The sequence below is a fragment of the Engraulis encrasicolus genome, chromosome 21 (assembly GCF_034702125.1).
Source record: "Engraulis encrasicolus isolate BLACKSEA-1 chromosome 21, IST_EnEncr_1.0, whole genome shotgun sequence".
Lineage (NCBI taxonomy): Eukaryota > Metazoa > Chordata > Actinopteri > Clupeiformes > Engraulidae > Engraulis > Engraulis encrasicolus.
This window is the reverse complement of record NC_085877.1, coordinates 23,171,400-23,193,273: the sequence shown is the minus strand read 5'-3', so window position 1 is coordinate 23,193,273 and position 21,874 is coordinate 23,171,400. Positions and strand designations below refer to the sequence as shown.

The following is a 21,874-nucleotide window of genomic DNA, read 5'->3' as shown; positions in this document are numbered from 1 at the left end:
TAAATATAGTTACAATACATTTAAATACACAACACTAATAGTGTATTTTCTAAAAACAATCTTTAGCACATTACTTTAAAAATACAAATGTACTTAAAATACATTTAAATACAATACACTAATAGTGTATTTTATAACACTACACTTTAACACATTACTTTTAAAATATAAATGTACTTAAAATAGACTTAAAATAGAATATACTAATAGTATATTTAACAATACCACACTTAAGCACATTACTTTAAAAATACAAATGTATTTACAATACATTTAAATACAATACACTAATAGTGTATTTTTTAATAAAACACTTTAGCACATTACTTTTAAAATACAAATGTACTTAAAATAGACTTTAAATAGAATATACTAATAGTACAGTTGAGGATGATATTATTAGCCCCCCCTCCTGAAATTAGACATATCTCTTCATTGATCATTGAGAATGATCATTATTAATAAATGTGTGTTATTCTGGAAATAAATACACCATGGAGATAGTATCCAATAAGTTAAATTTGGACTTTTCCATTTTCACAATGAGTTTAAACAAAAAAGTGTAAAAATGGCAAGGACAAAATTATTAGCCCCCTTATCATTAATAGTCAATACAGTGCCATTTATGAACAAAAATTGACACCAGGCACTTTGATTAGTTGTTAACTATGTTGGCACATGTCCTACCAAGGATTTTGGCCCATTTTTTTCATCGCAAATAGTTAAGCTGGTCCAAATGGCATGGATGTTGAGGATGGACATTCATTTTCAGCACTCTTCAAATACTATCTAAAGGATTGAGGTCTGAACCACTCCATGACCATGGTTTTAGTATCCTTGAGGAACATTTGAACTATTTTGGATGCAAGTTTTGGGTTATTATCTTATTGAAAGATCCAGTGAAGATCTTAGCTCCCTCTATGAGCATATTTTTGCAAGGTCACTTTCCACATTCTATCATAATTTTAAGTTTTTATGGTGCCGTACACCCAAACAAGGTTTCCTGTGGCTGAGGCTGCCACAGAATGATGCATCCACCACCATGTTTAATTGTGGAAACCATCTTATAACGATTCAAGGCCTATCCCTTTCTTCACTTGACAGAAGCAGAATTCATGCATCAAAGCAGGTGCAATTGAATATCATCAGATGAAAGCAGAGATGTTCAAAACTCATTTTTGACTTTCAAATGTTCACAGGCAAAGCTCAATAACACTCTGATATGCACTGCCTTTAGTAAATGGGTTCTTCTGTGATGATGGCCACAAAGCCCAATATGATGACAAGCCCTAACAACTGTCTTTCTTGGTGGGGGAAAAAACTCCAGGTGAGGCCAGGTCAATAACAATCATCTAGGCAGGTGTCCAATGCTTCTTTAGTCTAATGAGGCCAAGCAGTTTCTACAGTTACACACAGTGGTGGGGCATCAAGTTTAGTCTGTTATTCAGCCTCAGACACAGGGAGTCTGGGTCTGCAGCTGGATTGTTGGGTCTTCCACAACATTATAACCCAAAACATACATTTAAATTAGTTAAGGTTCTTCAAGGACACTAAAACAATGATACTGGAATGAGCCGCTCATAGTCTAGTCCTCAATCCCACAGAGAGTCTATGCACAGAGTTAATGTCTATGCTCAGCCTCCCTGCGATTTGGACCAGCTAGAACACTTTGCAGTGAAGAAATGGGCCAAAATTCCTAGTGGGGCATGTGCCAACCTAGGTAGCAACTTATCAGAGCCTGTTGTCAGTTTTGGTTCATAAATGCCGCCATATTGACTATTAATGATCAGGGGGCTAATCATTTTGTCCTTGTCATTTTTGCCCTTTTTTGTTTAAACTCATCGTAACAATAGAAAAATCCAAATTCAACTCATTGAACATTATCTCCATCAGTGTATTTGTTTCCAGAATAACAGAAACGGTTAATAATGGTCATTCTTACTGAGAAATCAAGAGAAATGTCTAATTTCAGGAGGGGGGCTAATAATATCGTCCTCAACTGTATATTTAACAATACCACACTTTAGCACATTACTTTAAAAATACAAATGTATTTACAATACATTTAAATACAATACACTAATAGTGTATTTTATAATACTACACTTTAACACATTACTTTTAAAATACAAATGTACTTAAAATAGACTTAAAATTGAATATACTAAAAGTATATTTAACAGTACCACACTTAAGCACATTACTTTAAAAATACAAATGTACTTACAATACATTTAAATACAATACACTAATAGTGTATTTTATAATACTACATTTAAGTACATAACTTTTAAAATACAAAGATACTTAAAATACACTTAAAATATAATACACTAATAGTATACTTTATAATGCTACACTTTAGCACATTACTTTTAAAATACAAATGTACTTAAAATACATTTAAATAGAATATACTAATAGTATATTTAACAATACCACACTTAAGCACATTACTTTAAAAATACAAATGTATTTACAATACATTTAAATACAATACACTAATAGTGTATTTTATAATACTACACGTTAACACATTACTTTTAAAATACAAATGTACTTTAAATAGACTTAAAATTGAATATACTACTAGTATAATTAACAATACCACACTTAAGCCCATTACTTTTAAAATACAAATGTACTTAAAATATATTTAAATACAATACAATAATAGTGTATTTCATAACACTACACTTAAGTACATGACTTTTAAAATACAATTGTACTAACAATACATTTAAATACAATACACTAATAGTGTATTTTATAATACTACACTTAAGTACATAACTTTTAAAATACAAAGATACTTAAAATACACTTAAAATATAATACACTAACAGTATACTGTATAATGCTACACTTTAGCACATTACTTTTAAAATACAAATATACTTGAAATACATTTAAAGTACAATACACTAATAGTATATTTGACAATACTACACTTAGCACATTACTTTTAAAATACAAATATACTTAAAATACATTTAAAGTACAATACACTAACAGTATATTTTATAAAACTATATTTAAGTACATAACTTTAATAATACAAATTATTTTAAAATATATTTAAAATACACTTAACTATAAGTATATTTTTAAATACCATACTTAAGTACTGTACTTGATAAGTAGAGTGTACTTAAAACATACTTTCAGAAAATTAAATATATTTAAAGTACACTTAAGTACACATTTTTTTGACCTGGGACCATTCCCTGTTTAATAACTTAAACTGCCCTTATTTTGTTTGTAGCCATCAGGGGATATGGTGAAAATAATTGCATTAAATGTTTTTGCCATGCACATTGGAAGCATTTGTTTTTTTTCTATCCCAATGTCTAATTAAGAGCTTGGTTTGTCTGTTGTCACTTTAAACTAAGATGAGGTATGTTTCTCTATGCACCCATGAATCAAGTGATAAGGGAGTTTTTCCTCACCCCTGTTGCCACCAGGGGCCACATCTGAGCGCCCCATTCACTGTGACTATTTATCACTTATCCTGGGCCTAACCCTTGTGGACCTTATGCCTCTGTAATCTCTACTTATGTCCTCTTTAAGCTCTTTAAACTTATTTCATTTTCTTTACATCTACGTATGTACCTATCTACTTATTTTCTCTATTCTGTCTAGTCTCTTCTCTTGTCTTCTTGCTATTCTTTCTTGTTTCTGTCTCTCTTTTCTACTTCACTTTTTATTTTCATTTTCAGCATTGATGTATATCTATTTGTTAAGCACTTGCAGCTGCATACCTTGTATGATACTGTGCTATACAGATACAGTTATTATTATGATTATTATTATTATTATTATTATTATTATTATTATTATTATTATTATTATTATTATTATTATTATTATTACCACAGTGCCCCCTACAGCTGAAGTTGTGGTAGTGTCCAGACAGCCCCCCTTCCATCCTGGAGATGAAGTCACTCTCAGGTGTGACATCACTCCGTGTGGTGATTCGGAGCAGTATTACAGTTACAGCTGGTACAAGGACAACAATGAGAAAATTAGTATGACCAACACCATTACCATCTCACTGCCAGAGGAGGCTGGCCAATATCAGTGTGCCGTATGGAGTGATACACAGACATCCTTCAGTAGTCTGCCTTTTGATATTGCGTGCCTTGGTGAGTAGGCAGAATGTCACTACTTTGTCATTTTTACCTCGGAAACCATGTTGGTTCAATCTCTGGTGGTATTATGTACAGCACTGAGTCTAATTTGACAATAATGTGTTTAGTTACAGTGTGTTACTGTAAATAGAGTAGAATAGCAGTAGAGAAGAATGTCTTCAGTGACAGGAAATCCAACTGAAGAGCAGACTAAGTGGCTCCATTCTAGAAGTGCCTGACTATGTATATGGTGTCCTGCTCGCTGACCAGACAAAACTGGCCGTAGGTTTCAGTCAACTGTTCTAGAAATAAGGTAGAGGTGTAGCCTAGTACCAAATATGGACAGCAAACAGATGGAGTTGTAAGTTATGTGGAGTATATACGACTAATATGTAGAATAAGCTAGCAAAGCTACTTGTGAAGTAAGAGGATGCTGTGGCCTAATCTTTCGGGTTGATGTCTTGACACGTTCTCTGCGTCTCCTTCTCTGGCTCCAACTGTTTTCTCCAAACAAAGAACTTTCTTCAAAAGTTGCAGTGATAATCTTTGTTTATTTAATTGAGTTTACATTAGTAAAATTCCACAACACAATGTTCATTTTTTGTTTTTTATAATATAAATGTTCTGTAAAGAGTCTTTGAGTGTATATTGAAAAGCTCTATTTAGCCATATATATTTTTGTTTATTTATTTATTATTTCTTTTGAAATAAAGAAAAGCAGGACAGCACTCCAAGTTTATGTGGTTTATTGCCCGTAAGACGTTTCGGGGTCAACCTTCTTCGGGCCCGACACTGAAGAAGGTTGACCCCGAAACGTCTGACGGGCAATAAACCGCATAAACTTGGAGTGCTGTCCTGCTTTTCTTTATTTCATATATTCTCGAGGAACGAGCACCCAGTTGTTTATTTTGTTTGAGTTGAGCGCGTTACAGTCCTTAGTTTATTATTTCTTTTTTAGTATTAATTCATAATAATGATGCACATCCTGTGGCATGCATTTGCAAAGAGTAAAAACGGATGAGAACAGTGTTGAGCAACAGGAAAGCACAACGAGGGGAAAGTAAGAATTGACGTGTGGTCTAAGACTTCCTGTTGCAGATCAGTGTGGTGTGTTTCGAGGGAACAGGCCTGAGGGTAAAGTGCTTCCTCTGTGGGCTAACCCAAAAAACGCACAAAAAATGAAATCTCTCTCTGTCTAGGCAAAATCAAACAGCCCAAAGACGTCTATTCTGAGGTGAAACCCACACACACACACACACACACACACACACACACACACACACACACACACACACACACACACACACACACACACACACACACACACACTGACAATGACATACTTCTGGAAATTATTCATTGTGATTTAGGCCTCACACACAGTTCAGCAATTGCTTAAGTTGTCATGGCTGCTTCTCTCTCTCTCTCAAAAAAAAGGAGTTGAAGTCACGTGTACTGAAGTCAGCACATACACAGAGAGAAGGAGCAAAAGAGGGAATGGGAGAATGAGGAAGAGAAAGAAAAACGCAGAGAGAGAGAGAGAGAGAGAGAGAGAGAGAGAGAGAGAGAGAGAGAGAGAGAGAGAGAGAGAGAGAGAGAGAGAGAGAGAGAGAGAGAGAGAGAGAGAGAGAGAGAGAGAGAGAGAGAGAGAGAGAGAGAGAGAGAGAGAGAGAGACAGAGACAGAGACAGACCCTTTTTACTGTTACCACATTAAAGGGGTGGGGTGGGGTAAAGAGTGGACACAGAGAAAGAGAGAGCATAAAGTAAAAGAGCTAAGCCGTATCATTCACAAAGTGCTGACTACATGTGTCATTCTGCCATGATTACAAACACAACCTAAACTTCCTCATTCCTGTCACAGCATCAGTTGGCACTACAAAACTAAACTGAAACTCTTGGAGGAGTAAGATCATACTATTTTTGGCCACTGTGAAGTGTATTATAAAGTAACATCTTCACAGGTCTAAATATCGATATTGCCATCTATCTGCATTTCATCACAATTACTTTTTGTTACGGCAAGGGTTTACACACAGACCCGTGTGGAGTTGGTTGGTGGTGAACGGGTGAAAGGTGAAAATATGCCGTGTGGATTTCTGATTCTCTGCATAACGCCGTTAAACAGGAAGTATTGTACCCATGACTACCCATATTTTGCGCCTTGGCTACCGCTGTTGGGTGAGACACTCAATGAGGATCACATAGTCACAGGATTATTATGGATGCATATACACAACCCCTACTCCTGCTCATCTGTGAGTATATGAACGGAGAGAGAGGGAGAGAGAAAGAGAGAGCGGATATATATTTTTTTTTAACAAAGGAGTGAAAGAGACAAGATAGACAGTGATATATGTTAGGTGCGCTGCGCATGCTTTTCAGAGACATTGAGGCACAGAGAGAGAGGTTTATTGATAGGCTACATATCTTTTTTATTGGAAAAGGAGTGAGCGAGAAAAGACACTGCTGTATGTTTAATTTTCCCCTCTCTCTGTGTGTTTCAAAAGCAAAGACAATGTTTTTGTGTGCATTTTTATGCGTGCTTAACTGTTTTGTGTGTGAGAGAGAGAGACAGTGTGCGTGTGGTGTGGGAGTGGGTGTGGTAACATTCAGTGGTTGACATTCGCACCTGCCTACCGGTCGGTTTACTCATAGCTGCGCTTGCTGGTGAACAATGAAGTTAATATCAAGTCCTACATCATAGACAGGCTGTCCGAAAAATGTATTCACACTTCAAATCACATGTAAAGTGGGTGTTTATTTAACTCCGTACAGGTATTTTGTAGTGAAACAATAGAATACATCCTTTTTTACATTGTCATCGCCTCTCTTCACTCTGACATCCCTTCCAGTACAGGCTGTCTGATAACGCAAGTCACACGCTTTTCTTCAATTAGTATTTTTTTTGTGTTCATTGTACAAGTGTACTCTCAAGCCTGGAGGTTCTTTCCCATCAGATAACATTGGCCTACATTGAGACTAAGTCCTTGAATCTGCCTAATTTGGGATTCATTGTATCCATCCACTGCCAATCACAATTTCATGTTTCCAGCCGTGTGCTTACCATAACAGTTTGAGAAGAGGCACTGACAATAAAGTACTAAATATTCATTTTGGGGACACCCTGCCTTTACAATACCACAACAACACTATATAAGCCAGTGGTCTTTGTTTTGTTTGAACAATACATTGAAGAGTAGAGTAACTTAACATTGCAATATAGCCACTGCATTGCAGTGGAGATTGTGCCCACATGATAGCAGGATGAAAATAACACAATGTCAAAACAGTCGCTTGCACAACAGGTCACTCCTTTGTGCACAATGTCATGCAGAGAAGGGGGCTCATGCAACATTAGCTTGTTCCCTAAAGTGAATGTATGAAGTGTATGAGTATGTATAAAGAGAATGAGTGAGAGTTTAGATTTGGCATGTTCGCCACTTGATAAGTGATGTGTAATGCTAAATTAATTTTGCATGGCTTGTCTGTATAAACAATATATTCAATTCAAATATCTTCTGCCTCTCTTTCTCAGTTTTGAATTCTCACTTTTACCATGGAACCTCGCAAGGTGATGATCTGTTATTCATGTGTATTATTGCATTGTTGTCACTATTTCTTTCATCTCACCAATATCATTTTCAGACTTACTGCAGTAAGTGCACTTATGCCGCGTTCAGACCAGGAGCGAACCACGCAGCCTAGGTAGCAAAAGAAGTTTCGCTTTGAATTCGCTGTATTTGCTCTGGACGCGACATTGACATGTTTGATTTAGATAATCACATAACGGCTCTGGCTTGACAGCCTGGGACATCCGTTGATCCATTGAACATTCCATTTGGTTATTGCCGAACTGCATCATAGCTCATTACCAGATGTAGCGCCCCCTACGGTAGACTTTGTAGATATAGCGCCCCCTGCAGTAAAGACTACGCCACCCCTTGAAACCACACTTTCAGAGCAAGGGGAACTCTGTCCCAAATGTCCACACAACAACGGTAGTTAAGAAAAGTATAAAAATACAGATTTTATTAAATACACATTAAAATTTATATGAAGTGTTGCAACAGGTTAGACATAAATAAACAAATACATTGGGGGGAAAGTTTGGACAAAGACACACTGGCTCCTACAATGCCCGGGTCGGCGCTAGCCTACTGGGCCGAACAGAGGGAACAGTCAGGGCCAGCCTCGTAATACACACGTGAAGGGAAATGACCCCTAAGGCAGAACACAAATAGTCCAAAGTATTTAGCACTGCAACCCCTGTTACACACGAGTGGGGCAAATAAACCCGTAAGGTGGCACACAGTCAAAAGTCCCACACACTGACTCAGATAGATCTCACACACTTTCACTACACTCTCAAGTGACTGTTTCAACAAGGAGGCTGCGTACCCTGGAAGCTCGATCATAAGGGGCCAGTAGGGCTGGACTAGTACCGGGAGCTAAAGGGGATCGGATCCAGTGTGAATTTGGGGGGGGGACAGACTAACAAAGGGAAGAGGAAACAAACTAAACAACAACAAAAAAAAGAATAGCCCCCCTCAGCCTGTGGTCTACCCCTTAGAGCAGTCAGCTACAACCTCTGGCCACTAGGACAGAGGGGGGGAAGAAAATAACACAAAAACAAACCTCAAAATTACCACGTAGCAGCAGCAGTTCACACTTCACACTCACACAACACTCATACGGTTTTATGTTTAGAGAGAACAGCAGCTGAGCCGCGCAGCACAGAGTTCTGTGACTATCACGCCACACACATAGGCCTACAGGTGAATGGCTCCGTAGCCAACTCTGCTATCCCGACCACCACTTCTTGTACACACTTGAGTACACACGGGCAACTGGGCCCCGGTCACCAGCTGCACCTCTCAAGTAAACGTCGGACTACTCGGGCAAATGTAGGCTGATCATGAGAAAGCCCGTAATACAGCGGATGCTACAGCGTTTTGGGGAAGGCGCTCCTGGATACCCCTCCCTAGGCTTGCCACGGAAAACGCCACCAAACACGCCGCCAGCCACACAGCTTCTGAGCTAGCCACAGAACAAGCTACCTGCTCAGGACCCCACAGGTGCCCTGAAGATGCCAGCGCCTAATTGCAGACCAATCACGTCAGCGTTTATGACCGCACATCCCCAAGAGGAGGAGGATAAGAAAAAAAAACAAAAAGAACGAAAAACAACTATCCTGCACCCGTTCCTACACGCTACACATAAGATTAGCTTGACTTTAATTGTTAAAATTTGCTCTGGTCGCTCAGTTCGCTTTTGCCCCTGGCGAATTCGCTCTGGTAGCTCTCCATGGAGAAATAATGACCTCCGTCTCTCCATTCACGTTGGTCGCTCATGGTCTGAACAAGGCATTATTTTCATAGCGGGTGCTGACATGTATTATTTCTTGCTGTGCTCATACAGAAACACTAAAAGCCATCCTGACTCTAGATCCAAACACAACTCCAGTCTTCCATGGAGACACTGTGGATCTGAAGTGTCAAATACAAGGGCACACCAATGACCAATGGATCTATATATGGCGGAAAATAAGTGATGGCTATGATAGATTTGGAGAATGGAGTACCGATAACACGCTTCACATTGACCCTGCCACAGAATCTCAAAGTGGGCTGTACACATGTATCGCCAGGCAACAAGGCCATTCTTCACCGGAGCTTTACAGCAACAGCCTACATTTGACTGTTTCAGGTTAATATGGTCAATTAAACAAATATTTTTCAAAGTGTCATTTGAATATATGATTTACTGTAACAAAGCAGCTTTTGCCTATCTATGTGGTTATTATTGCTAAATTGCAGAGCCTACCTGTTTATTGGTTAATGCCACATTGCATCATAGCCCAATCCCAAAAATCATTTGCTCTTTTTTGCTCAATTTACTTTGCTGCTGGGGAACTCACTCTAGTCGACCCAATCAGAGATGGTTTCTCTGATTTCTCTTTAACAACCATCTCTGCCCCAACTTGACTGTGGACGCTCCACAGAAAAATAAAGACGTCCGTCGCTGTGGTTGTCTCCGTGTCTCTGTTACTTTTGGTTTAAATTAACAATTACCTCACCTCTCTATTGAATGCCCATGCAGGTCTTCCTCTTGCTAAACTGACTGCAAGGCCAGGTATTCATGTGTTCACTGGCGAGTCAGTCACTATGACCTGTGAAACAGACTCTCTGAGTGGCTGGACATACACATGGTACAAAGGCATAAATGGTGATGTTGTATCGCAGTCTCAAGGAAACACCTTCAACATTAGACAGGCCTCCATCAATGATGAGGGCCAGTACTGGTGTCGAGGACAGAGGAACACCAGACCCACAATGTCTCAGGCGAGTGGTGTCATCCACCTACTGGTGAATGGTAAGATAATTTATATTATCATTTCTGGTGTAAATTATTAAATTCAACTGAATGTATAATCCAGGCAGTGAAAAATATGTTTAAAAGATGACAATGAGTATTTAGGCAGACTATTACGTATATTCTCTTGGTGAGTTAATGCTGCCAAATTTACAAGTTTGTTGAAAGCATGAGTTGCTGTTGCTGAACAATATTCTTGGAGCACAAGTGCAGATTCCATCTTTTTTAATTGGTGAAACTCTTAAATGTAAAATGGGATATCTTTGAAGGTGTGCCATAATTTAATGTTTACATTGCCCTAGATCTGCCTAGTGTGAGGATAACGTTAATGGACCAAAGAAGCACTGTGTTCCCTGGTGAGACTGTCACTCTTAGGTGTGAGATTAACACATACACTGGCTGGACCTACAAATGGTACAAAGACTTAAGTCTGAATCCAGTGTTCGAGTCGAGTGGAAAAACCTTCACCATTGACAGGGTGACTAAGGATCAGAAGGGGCAGTACTGGTGTCAGGGAGAGAAGACTGACAGGCCCACAACGTCAGAGAAGAGTCGATTGGTAACGATCAACGTGAACGGTGAGCCTCCTTGTACAGTATATTAGGAGTAGTCAGGGTGCCTTTACAACAGGGGTCCCCAAACTTTTTTCTCTGGGGGCCACATTATCGTTCCTGACTGTGATCAGGGGCCGGCATCAATCATGTGGGCTGTATAATAGGCCACTGCCTGTTCTAGCCATAATTTCTAGCATGGTAATCGCCATTACATGCTGAAGAAGGGCTCTGCCCGAAACGAGTAGGCAAATAAACAGAAAAATCTGAGGAGTAGTCTACTGTCCTACGGTTCCTTCATTCATAATTTCTAGCACAAAATAGTTCATCATTACCAGTGATTTGCAAAAGAAGTGAGTAAGTGCTTCACATGTTTTTCAATTTGAAATACCACAGGCATTCCTTTTAATTTCCAATAACCATGTAATAATAGCAAGGAAAGGTTAGAAAAATAAGGTGATTGACAGTTTAGGAGTGATAGGCCTACAATAGAAATGGTAGGCCTGTTTATATTACAATGAGATGAGAAACTCAAGACAAGAAACTTCTGGTGATGCACACTAAGTTAGTGAAAAATAAACTGTAGGAAGGCCTGTTGATAAACAAAATAAAATACTGAAAAAATATATTTGTATCTTTTTTTCCTGTGAGGATTGCTTCTTTGAGCCAGTTCAAATGGTCAGATGCAGAGAGGTGGAGGGCCGGTCAAAGGGGCCTGGCGTATATGCATCCGGCCCCCGGGCCTTAGTTTGGGGACCCCTGCATTACAAGGACCCTAGAGTCAGGGTGGCTTTAAGCGTCTCTTTGTGAACACAGCAAGATGTTATATTATGTCAATACAGTTTGACTGTATTATCATGGTATTACTTACTTCAGGCCTGTTACTAATAAATGTTGAACACACATGGAATTTCGAATAAACGAGAGTAGAAAATTGGAACATATTACGGTCTGATAGACAGTAACTTGTAAAAATGTGTCAGTCATTTGGAGAAGGACAGAGACCATCCTTGTGTGAGAGGGAGAGAGAACTACTGAGACAGAACAAGATAGACAACGTAGACGTGTGTGTGTGCGTGTGTGTGAGAGAGAGAGAGAGAAACCTTTATTACCGTTAGCACACATTATTTGGTGCAAATCCATCCACCCGTTGAAAAGTAATTGCATTAAATCATACAGAATATCATCAATGTTGGACACCATCTTGAATTTCCCAGAGAGCCCAAGGGGATTCCCAGGAACTTTTGTATGTTATTCCTAAAGGTATTTAGAACATACAAATTCTGAAAATTTCTGCTTGTCACTCATTTATTGCTCTCTTCCAGAGTCTCCAGCACAGCCACGCTTCTTTCTATCAGACCAGCTGCCCCTTCTCAACGGCCAACCCATCACCCTAACATGTCAGCTGGAGTCTGATGGATGGCAGTTCTACTTTTACAAAACCACACCAGACTCCCCACCTGTTAGTGTGTCTGAACTATACTCCTACAGCATCAGCTCTGCTAAAGTGTCTGATGGAGGACAGTACTGGTGCAGAGCTGGGAGAGGAGACTACTACACACATTACAGCAATCCCGTCTGGGTCAATGTCACTGGTGAGTATGAATACACGTGTGCTACAATCCAAATAATTACTGTATTCATGTATCACATCTTTTCTTCTGTCTTGTATACGCCTATAGCCTGTTTGATTCCCCCAAGGAGGTAGATGATTTTGGCAGGGTTTGTTTTATTGGTAGTTCGATGTAGAAAATTACTCACCAATGCAAGTGAATTACTCAAGCTTACTGTTTTTCCATGATTACCTGATCTGTATGTATGTTGTATTTAAGGATGTAGAACTAATTCTGGACCCTGCGTACAACCATACAATTCTAACTCTGGTACTGGCTGTGAGGCATGTGGGTCCCCGTGATGTACATTGTAGGGCCCTAGTGACATACAGTGGTGATCCACTCCCCCTCTTCCCCTTTTCAAATGTTTCGCTCATGTACTCATTGTTCCCTCAGAGCGACCCAAACCTGTGGTGACCTCACTCTCTAACTGGACTCAAGTCTTCAGTGGAGAGACAGTCACACTACGGTGTGACATACACTCACAAGAAATCCAGAAGTGGGAATACAGCTGGTACATAAATGGAAAGTCTGTTCATGGTAATCATCAGCTGTATGTCCTCGTTGTTGATAATGTGAACAAGAAAGACAAATACTCGTGCAAAGGAAGACTGATAGGTGGTGGAATGGAATCAGACGTGAGTGAAGCTTTAACTTTCAACACGTTTGGTGAGTACTGTAAATACACATTAAAACACAGTCTGAAATACCAGTGTTAATATAATATAATAAGACCATTAACTCCATTTCAGATAACATTTGTTCCCACTTAAAATAGTTTTAATTTTACTCTGGTCATTGTGACATTATAGTTAATTCTACTCAATATTGTGTAAATGTTGAAAGCTGAAATTACACAGGTCAACTGCAGAATCGACCGTACACTGATTTCATGTGTTAAGTTACTAGAATTACTGTTACTACTACTACTACTACTACTACTACTACTACTACTACTACTACTACTACTATGAAACACTGAAACATCAGTTGAAAACCAGCTGAGACAATTATTATTGGCTGTCTTTAACACTAATGTTTCAGAGGAAAGACCACAGCCAGTTCTCAGAGGACCTGCACAGAGCTGGCTGACTGAAGGAGACTCAGTGACTCTGAGCTGTGAGGTCAGCGGCTCCTCTGCAGGCTGGACATTCCACTGGTACAAGACTGCCCCCTACAGGTCTGGGCTGTTTACTATCAATCGGGAAAAAGCAGACCGTTACGTAGAGCTTCTACCAGACAGCAGCAGAGGAGCTGGGGGCTCCTACACTCTCAACCCTGCTGCTCTCAGACACACAGGAGTCTATGTGTGCAGAGCAGAAAGAGGAGATTATTACACCGACTTTAGCCAACTTCAGTCACTGTTTATAGCAGGTGAGGGAAATACACATATAATATGTAATGTAATACTACATTACATGTATACAAAATACACATACATCTGGATCTCGTGCCCGTTTTCATTCTCACATCTGTGACGTCACCGTGCCTCTGAACTAGGCTATCATCTGTCACCTCTACTGGACTGGACTGGACTGGACACGAACACACACACACACACACACACACACACACACACACACACACACACACACACACACACACACACACACACACACACACACACACACCTTCAAGCCTTCAATCAAAAGTCAAATTTCTAACATGGCAACATATCAGAAAATAAAGCTTTTGAATCTTGGAATACTATGTGGTAATGTACGTACATGCTGTACATACTGTATAGCCTATATACATACATACATACATACATACATACATACATACATACATACATACATACATACATACATACATACATACATACATACATAGATACATAGATACATACATAGATACATAGATACATACATACATAGATACATACATACATAAATGCATGAGTTTATTACTTTGTAAATATTCGGGAAAATATACATAAATAAAAAGAACATCTTAAATTACATACTGGACTTTTGAAGTTAACAGTTTTGACTTTTGTTCACTTTGCCAAGGTCTTTCTTCGGCCAGCCTAGTCGTTACTCCCAGCAGATCTCAGCACTTCACAAAAGAACAGTTGTCCATAAACTGCAAGGCCCAAGACTCCCCCCTCTCGGACACCAATGGAAACTCCACTGGCTGGTTCTTGCGGTGGCAGACACAGAGAGGGGAGTCGAACAAGTGTCCCTTCACCTGGGAAATCACACTGGGACCTGACTGTGCCGCTAAGTCCTTGTACAGGTCTGACAGTGGAACATACTGGTGTGAGTCGGACTCGGGCGAGAAAAGCCAGGCCGTCAACATAACTGTGCACAGTAAGAAATCCTATTGTTACGCATGTAATTTATAGTTACATGAATAGTTAGCACATACTGGTGTCAGACACAGATGAGAAAAGCCATACATGTCCACAGTAAGAAATCCTATGTGAATGTGTTAACAGTTATGCTATTTACAATAGTAACATTTAAGGTATGCTATGCTAACTATAGCCAGAGATGTTCTATCGGGACTAAGAAAATCTTAAGCATGGTGAACGCACATCTGTATCACATTTTTTTGTGACTTCTTCAGCTTCCTTCACACACGTTGCTGCTAGTTACTCACTCAGCGAGGTAAGTCAATAGAATGTCTATGTGTCCCAGCGAGACGAGGAGGCGAGTTAGCGAGGAGTGTACAAGCAATGCGATGTCGATGGGTTCCGAGTTGAAAATATTTAGAGGAACTTATCGTAAAGTCACCATATTCCGCCCACTTCATTGAAAACATGACAATACCCCTATTTCAAATACTATTTAGTTATGATACCGTACATTTTTGGGTAGCGGCAACTGTGTAGATGAGGTAAATAGCTGACATTGGTTGCCCTTTCTATCGTAATTTGGCGTTTAACGTCCAGCACATCCAAAATCTAGCTTCAGCACAATTCACCGGCGAGAGGCTCCTAACTTCACCCGCGTGATTTCAGGTCATATCCGTATTTCCTTAACTGTTTATTATTCCTTTGCGCTGTTGTGCTGATTTCGTTCACACTTCTAGTCCTGGCTTTACCGATGAAGGAACTGTGATTAGTTTGAACGTTACTGTGGAAACAGTTGAATAGTTTTGGTCCTAAAGGGGAAAGGGGAAGTGTCCAGAGCGAGTTTGAAGCCAGAATGTCGTCGTGAAATTAGAGTTCCATCTCTCTCGTGCTGCCGTTACGGGACAGCCTTCATTACTATGCTGTTTATGGCCGTTTGACTCGGTTTTAAATGTCTTTACTGTTTCAAATTATAAGCATACCAACTCCGTATCATGACAATATCCGTTCCTGACTTGAACAGTGGAGAAATAATTAACTATCATCACTTTTAAATAGGGGGGCGGAATTGCGAGATGGGCGGAATTAGGCGACTTGACTATAGAACCTTCTAAACTTAGAGCGAGGTGAGTACGCGAGTAACCAATTGGATTGCAGCATTCGCTACTTCTCGCTTTTGCATTGGCAGTTAAACCCGCGAGAACGTTTAGCAAACATTCCATGAGCAAGTGGCGAATGGGCAAGTGAGCGAGAGGCGAGTTTTGTATGTTAACGTAGCTTAACTGTAGATGGGCCATTTCACTCTGCTGAAAACACTCAACTACATCATAACAATATTGCTATGACAATCCAAGGAGTCTTGGGTAACCGATTAAGACCGATTGGTTATTACCATTTTGGTGACAATAAGGTAACAGAGGCCGTTGCGTTAAAGGGGCATGGCACTATTTTGGGGCTTAATACAGTTAAAATCATTGGCCAGGGTTTATAAAGGTGTTAAAATGTCTTATTTTTCATGTAAGTCGTTGTCTTGCTTTAAGACAAGTTAAAAGAGGGTGCATGTCTGCAAATAGTGGCATACCCCTTTCAGGGGTTAATGGACCTTACCTGTTCATCACCAGACTGCATAGCACTACATATCATTTCTTGAAGGGGAGGTGTGGTGTATGATTGTCCATGGCCATTTATTTGGCATTATGAAAGCATAATTTGGACTATACTTACCCAATAGCCAATTGTGTCAGTTGTATTCAAACAAAGTACAAGCTTCCATTTGTCGAGTAATACAGATTTTTCCACCACTCCCCACTCTTGGATTGCCTCCCTACCTCAGGCTAGCACTTTCTGCTTCCGTGCTGTCTTTCAGACCAGAACAATTGTGGAAAGCAGTATAGGATCTCCCAGGCTATAATGACCTTAGCTGTTTTGAAAACCTTTGAAAACATTCTCTTCAGTTGGACACTTAACCTTTCTGTTTATTGCAATTCCATCTGAATAACAGCATTGTTTTTGTCAAGAAAAATGATTTATCCTGGCAACTGTACATTTTGTTAAATTGGATTGACCGTTTCCCCTACTACAAGCCCATCTTTGGTCAAAACAGCATAGTTTTTTCTTGTTTTCTCAGATGGTAATGTCATCATGGACAGCCCTGCCTATCCAGTGAAAGAGGGCCATTCGCTGAGCCTGCGCTGCCTGTACCGCACACCCCCACTGGATTTCAGTGCAGGCTTCTTCAAAGACATGTCACCTCTTCTTAGTCGTACGAATGGAGAAATGATCATCGCTTCCGTGTCAAAGTCAGATGAGGGCGTGTATCAGTGCGACAACACAGAGAGAGGAATATCACCAGACGCCTGGGTGGTAGTGAAACGTGAGGTCAAAAATAATCTACTTGTCTGTCCGTCTGTCTGTCTGTCTCTCTGTCAAGTAACCCTCAGAACAAATTGTGTTTGTAGTATCAGATATTAAATTAAATGCTTATAGATATGTAATAAAAAAACACTTAGACCCTGTTTACATGGATATTTTTGTAACACATCAGTTTAGGCCTTTTGTTTTCACATAAATGGAGTTCTAGCTCACTAAAAATATATTTTAGAGTAGATTTCTAAACCCCACCTCCCACAGTGTTTTTGTAATCCACATGCCCACTTTTATTAATCCTGTGAAATAGTTACTATGCTTATTCCAACAGCTTCAGGGCATGGTACCTCTACATGGGTAGCAGTGGTGGTGGTGCTGATGACACTTTTGATTTTGATCGCAATACTGGTGCTGCTGTTCCAGTACAGGAAGTCAAAAGGTAATGGTAAGGCAAAGGACTATATCTGGATGGATGTCCATCTGTCTGTCATTCTGTCTGCTTGTCTGGCTGTTTGCCTGCCTCTCTTTCAGTCAAATTTCAGTCTGCTTCTATGCCTGCTTTTTTTTGTTTGTGTATTTGTTTGTGTGTGTTCGCCTGAATGTCTCCCTGTCTGTCTGTGTGTTATATTTTAGTATGTCTGTTATTCTGTCTGCTTGTTTGTTTGCTTGTCCAGCAGGCTGGACGTGTGTCTGGCTGTCCATCTGTTTGTGTGTGTCAACATGTCAATTCCCCAGCCATTTGGAATCATCAGGTCATTTTTGTCTTTGTAGGTAAACACAGATCGAGACTAGCCCGGTGAGATTCCCATTCTGTGACTCTATGTTTATTCATCTTGTCTTCATACAGGGCGTCCCAAAAATATATACATACTTCAGATGATTGTGGAGCAGATGGTCTTTAACATCATGTTATTTTCAAAGTGGAATAGAACTTACAGACACATTTTGTTATTTTATCACCACCTACGTATTCTAAAACTGACATTCATTCTGGGCCAGGCCCTGCTGAGAATGTGAATCAAACAATTCCCTTGGGATTTTTGTGCTTTTACTTTCAATGGCTGAATTCACTTCCAGTGACTGGAGTTCGGTCATCAGTTTGAGAATGTAAGTGGTGACAAAAAATTGTGTGTGTGTAAAATCTGATATACTTATATATATACTGATATACAAGAATTCTGATAAATACCTACGTAACAAGGATTTAAAGTATGTATATCTTTTTTGGGGACACCCTCTATATGTTGTGTGCACCTTGAAAATTCAAATCTCATTGTTTAATGATAGGAAAGGCATTCTATTTCCATTTCTAGTCTATTTCATATAGGAAGTAATCAGTCAAAAACTTCTATGTATCTTACGTAATCTTTCTCCCTCTAGTGCTCGCCAACTGCAGAGCCAGAGTCAGAACAGCAGTCAGCAGAACCAGCACATACATAGGCCTACACATACGGATACTGGTTTGTTTATTGTTCAGAATGTTGTTCAATAATGGTTAAAATACATTGTTTCATAAGTGAACAGTCATCTCATTCATGCCAATATTCACATTTTTCTTCTTCATTATTCCAGACACTGAGCACATTTATGCCACAGTCAGTGTACAAAGTGCGGAAGAGGGTATGATGCAATTGATTTTGCTTCTGTTATTATAGTAATTTCCTGCTTATTTATCCATTTTTTTCGTTGTGACATTTGATTGTGCGTGTGTGTGAGCTGAAATTAATTGGATTGAACATACCTGATTTAATATGCAGATCAAGCTGAGACATCTGATGGGACATACGCACAGGTTAATTTGGAAGAAATAAGACATGAGCAGAAAATCAATAACAATAGTGGTGAGTTTAGAATAAAATCAATAACTAACCAATGCAACACATCAGAAATGTACATGTTTAAGGACGCGCAACACACGCACACACGCACACACACACACACACACACACACACACACACACACACACACACACACACACACACACACACACAGATGAAATAGATTTGTGTTATGTGATATGTTGTGGGGATAACTGTACTGTGTACATTGTTGTCCCCAATCCCTGTAGATGAACATGCTCCCAGCGATGTGATGTATGCGTCCATTGATCTTGAAGCCAAGAGACAACAATCAAAAGGTAGGGTTCAAACCTCTCTCAGAACACTTGCCTCAGACATAACTTGGAAGGATTTATTTTATTTTTTTTGCCTGTAGAGCTTACGTCTGGCAAGGCCAAATACATTTATTGTGTGCAATGAGCCTGTTTTAGTGTTGAAAGTGAAAGTCCCATTGATCATCACACAGACAAAAGTGCAATATCCTAAGTGCTATCTCGTTATTTTGTATTTTTCATGTTTTTATATTTCAGTTGAGGGTGAATCAACTAATGAAAATGTCACATATGCTGTGGTCAATTTGAAAGCAAAAACAGGACACAGACAAGGTTGGTGATCATCATTTTCCTTTAATTTTCTACTTTTCAACTCCACCCCAGTTAAACCTCTGGAGTCTCCACCACGGTTAACTGTGTTACCCTAACACAGACTCGTGCCTCATCGATGCAAACATGAGCACAAGAACTGTGAACATGATATTTTACATATGCTATGCTTGAAAAAACTGTACTTAAAGAATGATTATCCTATATGTAATGAAAAAAAAACTGTGGAGCTGCATCTTGTATGAATTCTGCATCGTTGTTGTTATTTTTACAGCCACACATTAGTTTTACTTTCTTCCTATGAGTTTACTTTATTTACTGTTTGCTTTGTTGTTGTTTTTTTCGCTTTGCAGATCCATGAGTCTTACCTCTCTCTGTAATACTGAGATGTGAAAAGGTGGGGAAAAAACTAGTTTGACTGACTAAAGAATCTCATTACATAGGAGTGCTTTTTCATATGAGCCACGGTCGGGACTGGAACATAGTTTTTACAGTGTGTGTGTTCATCTTTATCCTAACACTGAATGAAATTAACGGAGCACTATGTATGGTAACATTCCTGAGTTAATTAATTACCTTAACAAATCAGCCTGATGCTTAAAGGATACCTTCTGCCCACTTCGACATCCAATTGTAATGCTCACACTACCCTAGACTTGTCAGTACCTGAGATATTTTTTTTCTTCAGCCTATTCCGAGATCCTGTTAGTTATAATAATAACTTGGTTTTATATAGCGCCTTTCAAGTAACCCAAGGTCGCTTTACAAAAGGAGAATGGGCAGGGGAATAAAGAGAGAGGAGAGGAGGGGGTTAGAGGTGGGGTTGGGGGCAGGGTGGTTAAGGACCATAGGCCTCAGTGAATAACGGTAGGGACACATAGGAGGCGAAGCGAGTGAAGCGAAGAGAGGCGAAATCCAACCGTCATCAGGTCGTCGCGGCGAATCAAATGGAATGGAACAGTTATGTTGTTGATTTGATTGGGCCGCGGCAGGCGAATTCGCTCCTCATTTGCATAACATTAAACTTTCTTTAATAATTTCGCTTCGCTCCTGTGCGCTTGCCTTCGCCTCTCTCATAGGAATGAATGGCAAAGTTTGCAAATTCGCGTGTATGTGTCCCTACCGTTAGTGTGATTTTAGGTGCTTCTTGAACGTAGCCAGTGTGGGGGCTTGACGGATATGGAGAGGTAGACTGTTCCAAAGGGTGGGGGCAGCAACACAGAAGCCTCTGGGAGGCGTTTGTTTATATTTCAAAAAGACATCTTGATTTATTCCCAATAACATCTAAAAGGTTATGCAACATCAGCAGACAACTAGCAAACAGCAATACCTTGTGGAATAATATTTGGAGTAGGCCTATGTTAAGAAAGTTTTTAATGTAAGCAAAATCTGCACCCTTTAGAATCTCGGAAAGGGCTGAGTCGAAAAAGGCAGCTGACAAGTCAAGGGTAGCGTGACCAATATAACAGCATATTGAAATTACCAAAAGTTGTCCTTTAAATTGGGTCGAATGAGGACTATCTCAACTGCTTGGAGCTTTGTGTGCTACCTTACTACCAGAATGTGCCTCAACCATATTAACAGAGGTAGCATCTCATTGAAGGAAGTAGTGTAATTAATGAAATTAATATATACTATTGGTAGGAGTATTTTGTGTGTGTTTTTTTTTTTAATTCAATGTTGTTGTTTTTTTCTTTGGCCTCTCATATACCCACATGGCACTGTACATGTTTAATCCTTATTAGTTTTGTTTTTTGAAGTCCTATTTTTTCAAGATAACATTTGGAGTAAAGGCAAATCAATGAAAATGCATTCATGGTGTGCTTGTATTTTTGTCATTCTTCTTTCTTTCTTCAGTAATATATTTAGTATAAAGTATGGTTATTTCATGATTGTGTGTGTGTGTGGGTGTGTGTGTGCGTGCGTGCGTGCTTGCCTGCCTGCCGGCCTGCCTGCCTACCTGCCTGCGTTTGTGCCTGCGTGCGACTCGGTGCGAGTGCATGGATATTCATGCAAATGTGTCTGTCTTTGGTAACATGTTCTTGTGTCATGAGTAGGCCAATGTGCGTCTATTAAAGTGAAAAAATAGTGTCAGCATCT

General features: G+C 39.5%; 1 protein-coding gene across 1 annotated transcript; it reads left to right on the top strand.

Moving 5' to 3' along the window:
* The first annotated feature begins 6,250 nt into the window (after positions 1-6,250).
* On the top strand, positions 6,251-21,586 carry LOC134436994 (basement membrane-specific heparan sulfate proteoglycan core protein-like). Its single transcript, XM_063186424.1, has 18 exons — positions 6,251-6,386; positions 7,667-7,702; positions 9,550-9,837; positions 10,231-10,503; positions 10,806-11,081; positions 12,380-12,649; positions 13,064-13,336; positions 13,712-14,041; positions 14,683-14,982; positions 17,095-17,340; positions 17,665-17,772; positions 18,105-18,129; positions 18,714-18,793; positions 18,906-18,953; positions 19,091-19,174; positions 19,403-19,471; positions 19,703-19,777; positions 20,128-21,586. Exons 1-18 carry the CDS (start codon positions 6,350-6,352, stop codon positions 20,133-20,135), a joined length of 2,826 nt encoding a protein of 941 aa, XP_063042494.1. The 5' UTR covers positions 6,251-6,349; the 3' UTR covers positions 20,136-21,586.
* The last annotated feature ends 288 nt before the right edge of the window (positions 21,587-21,874 follow it).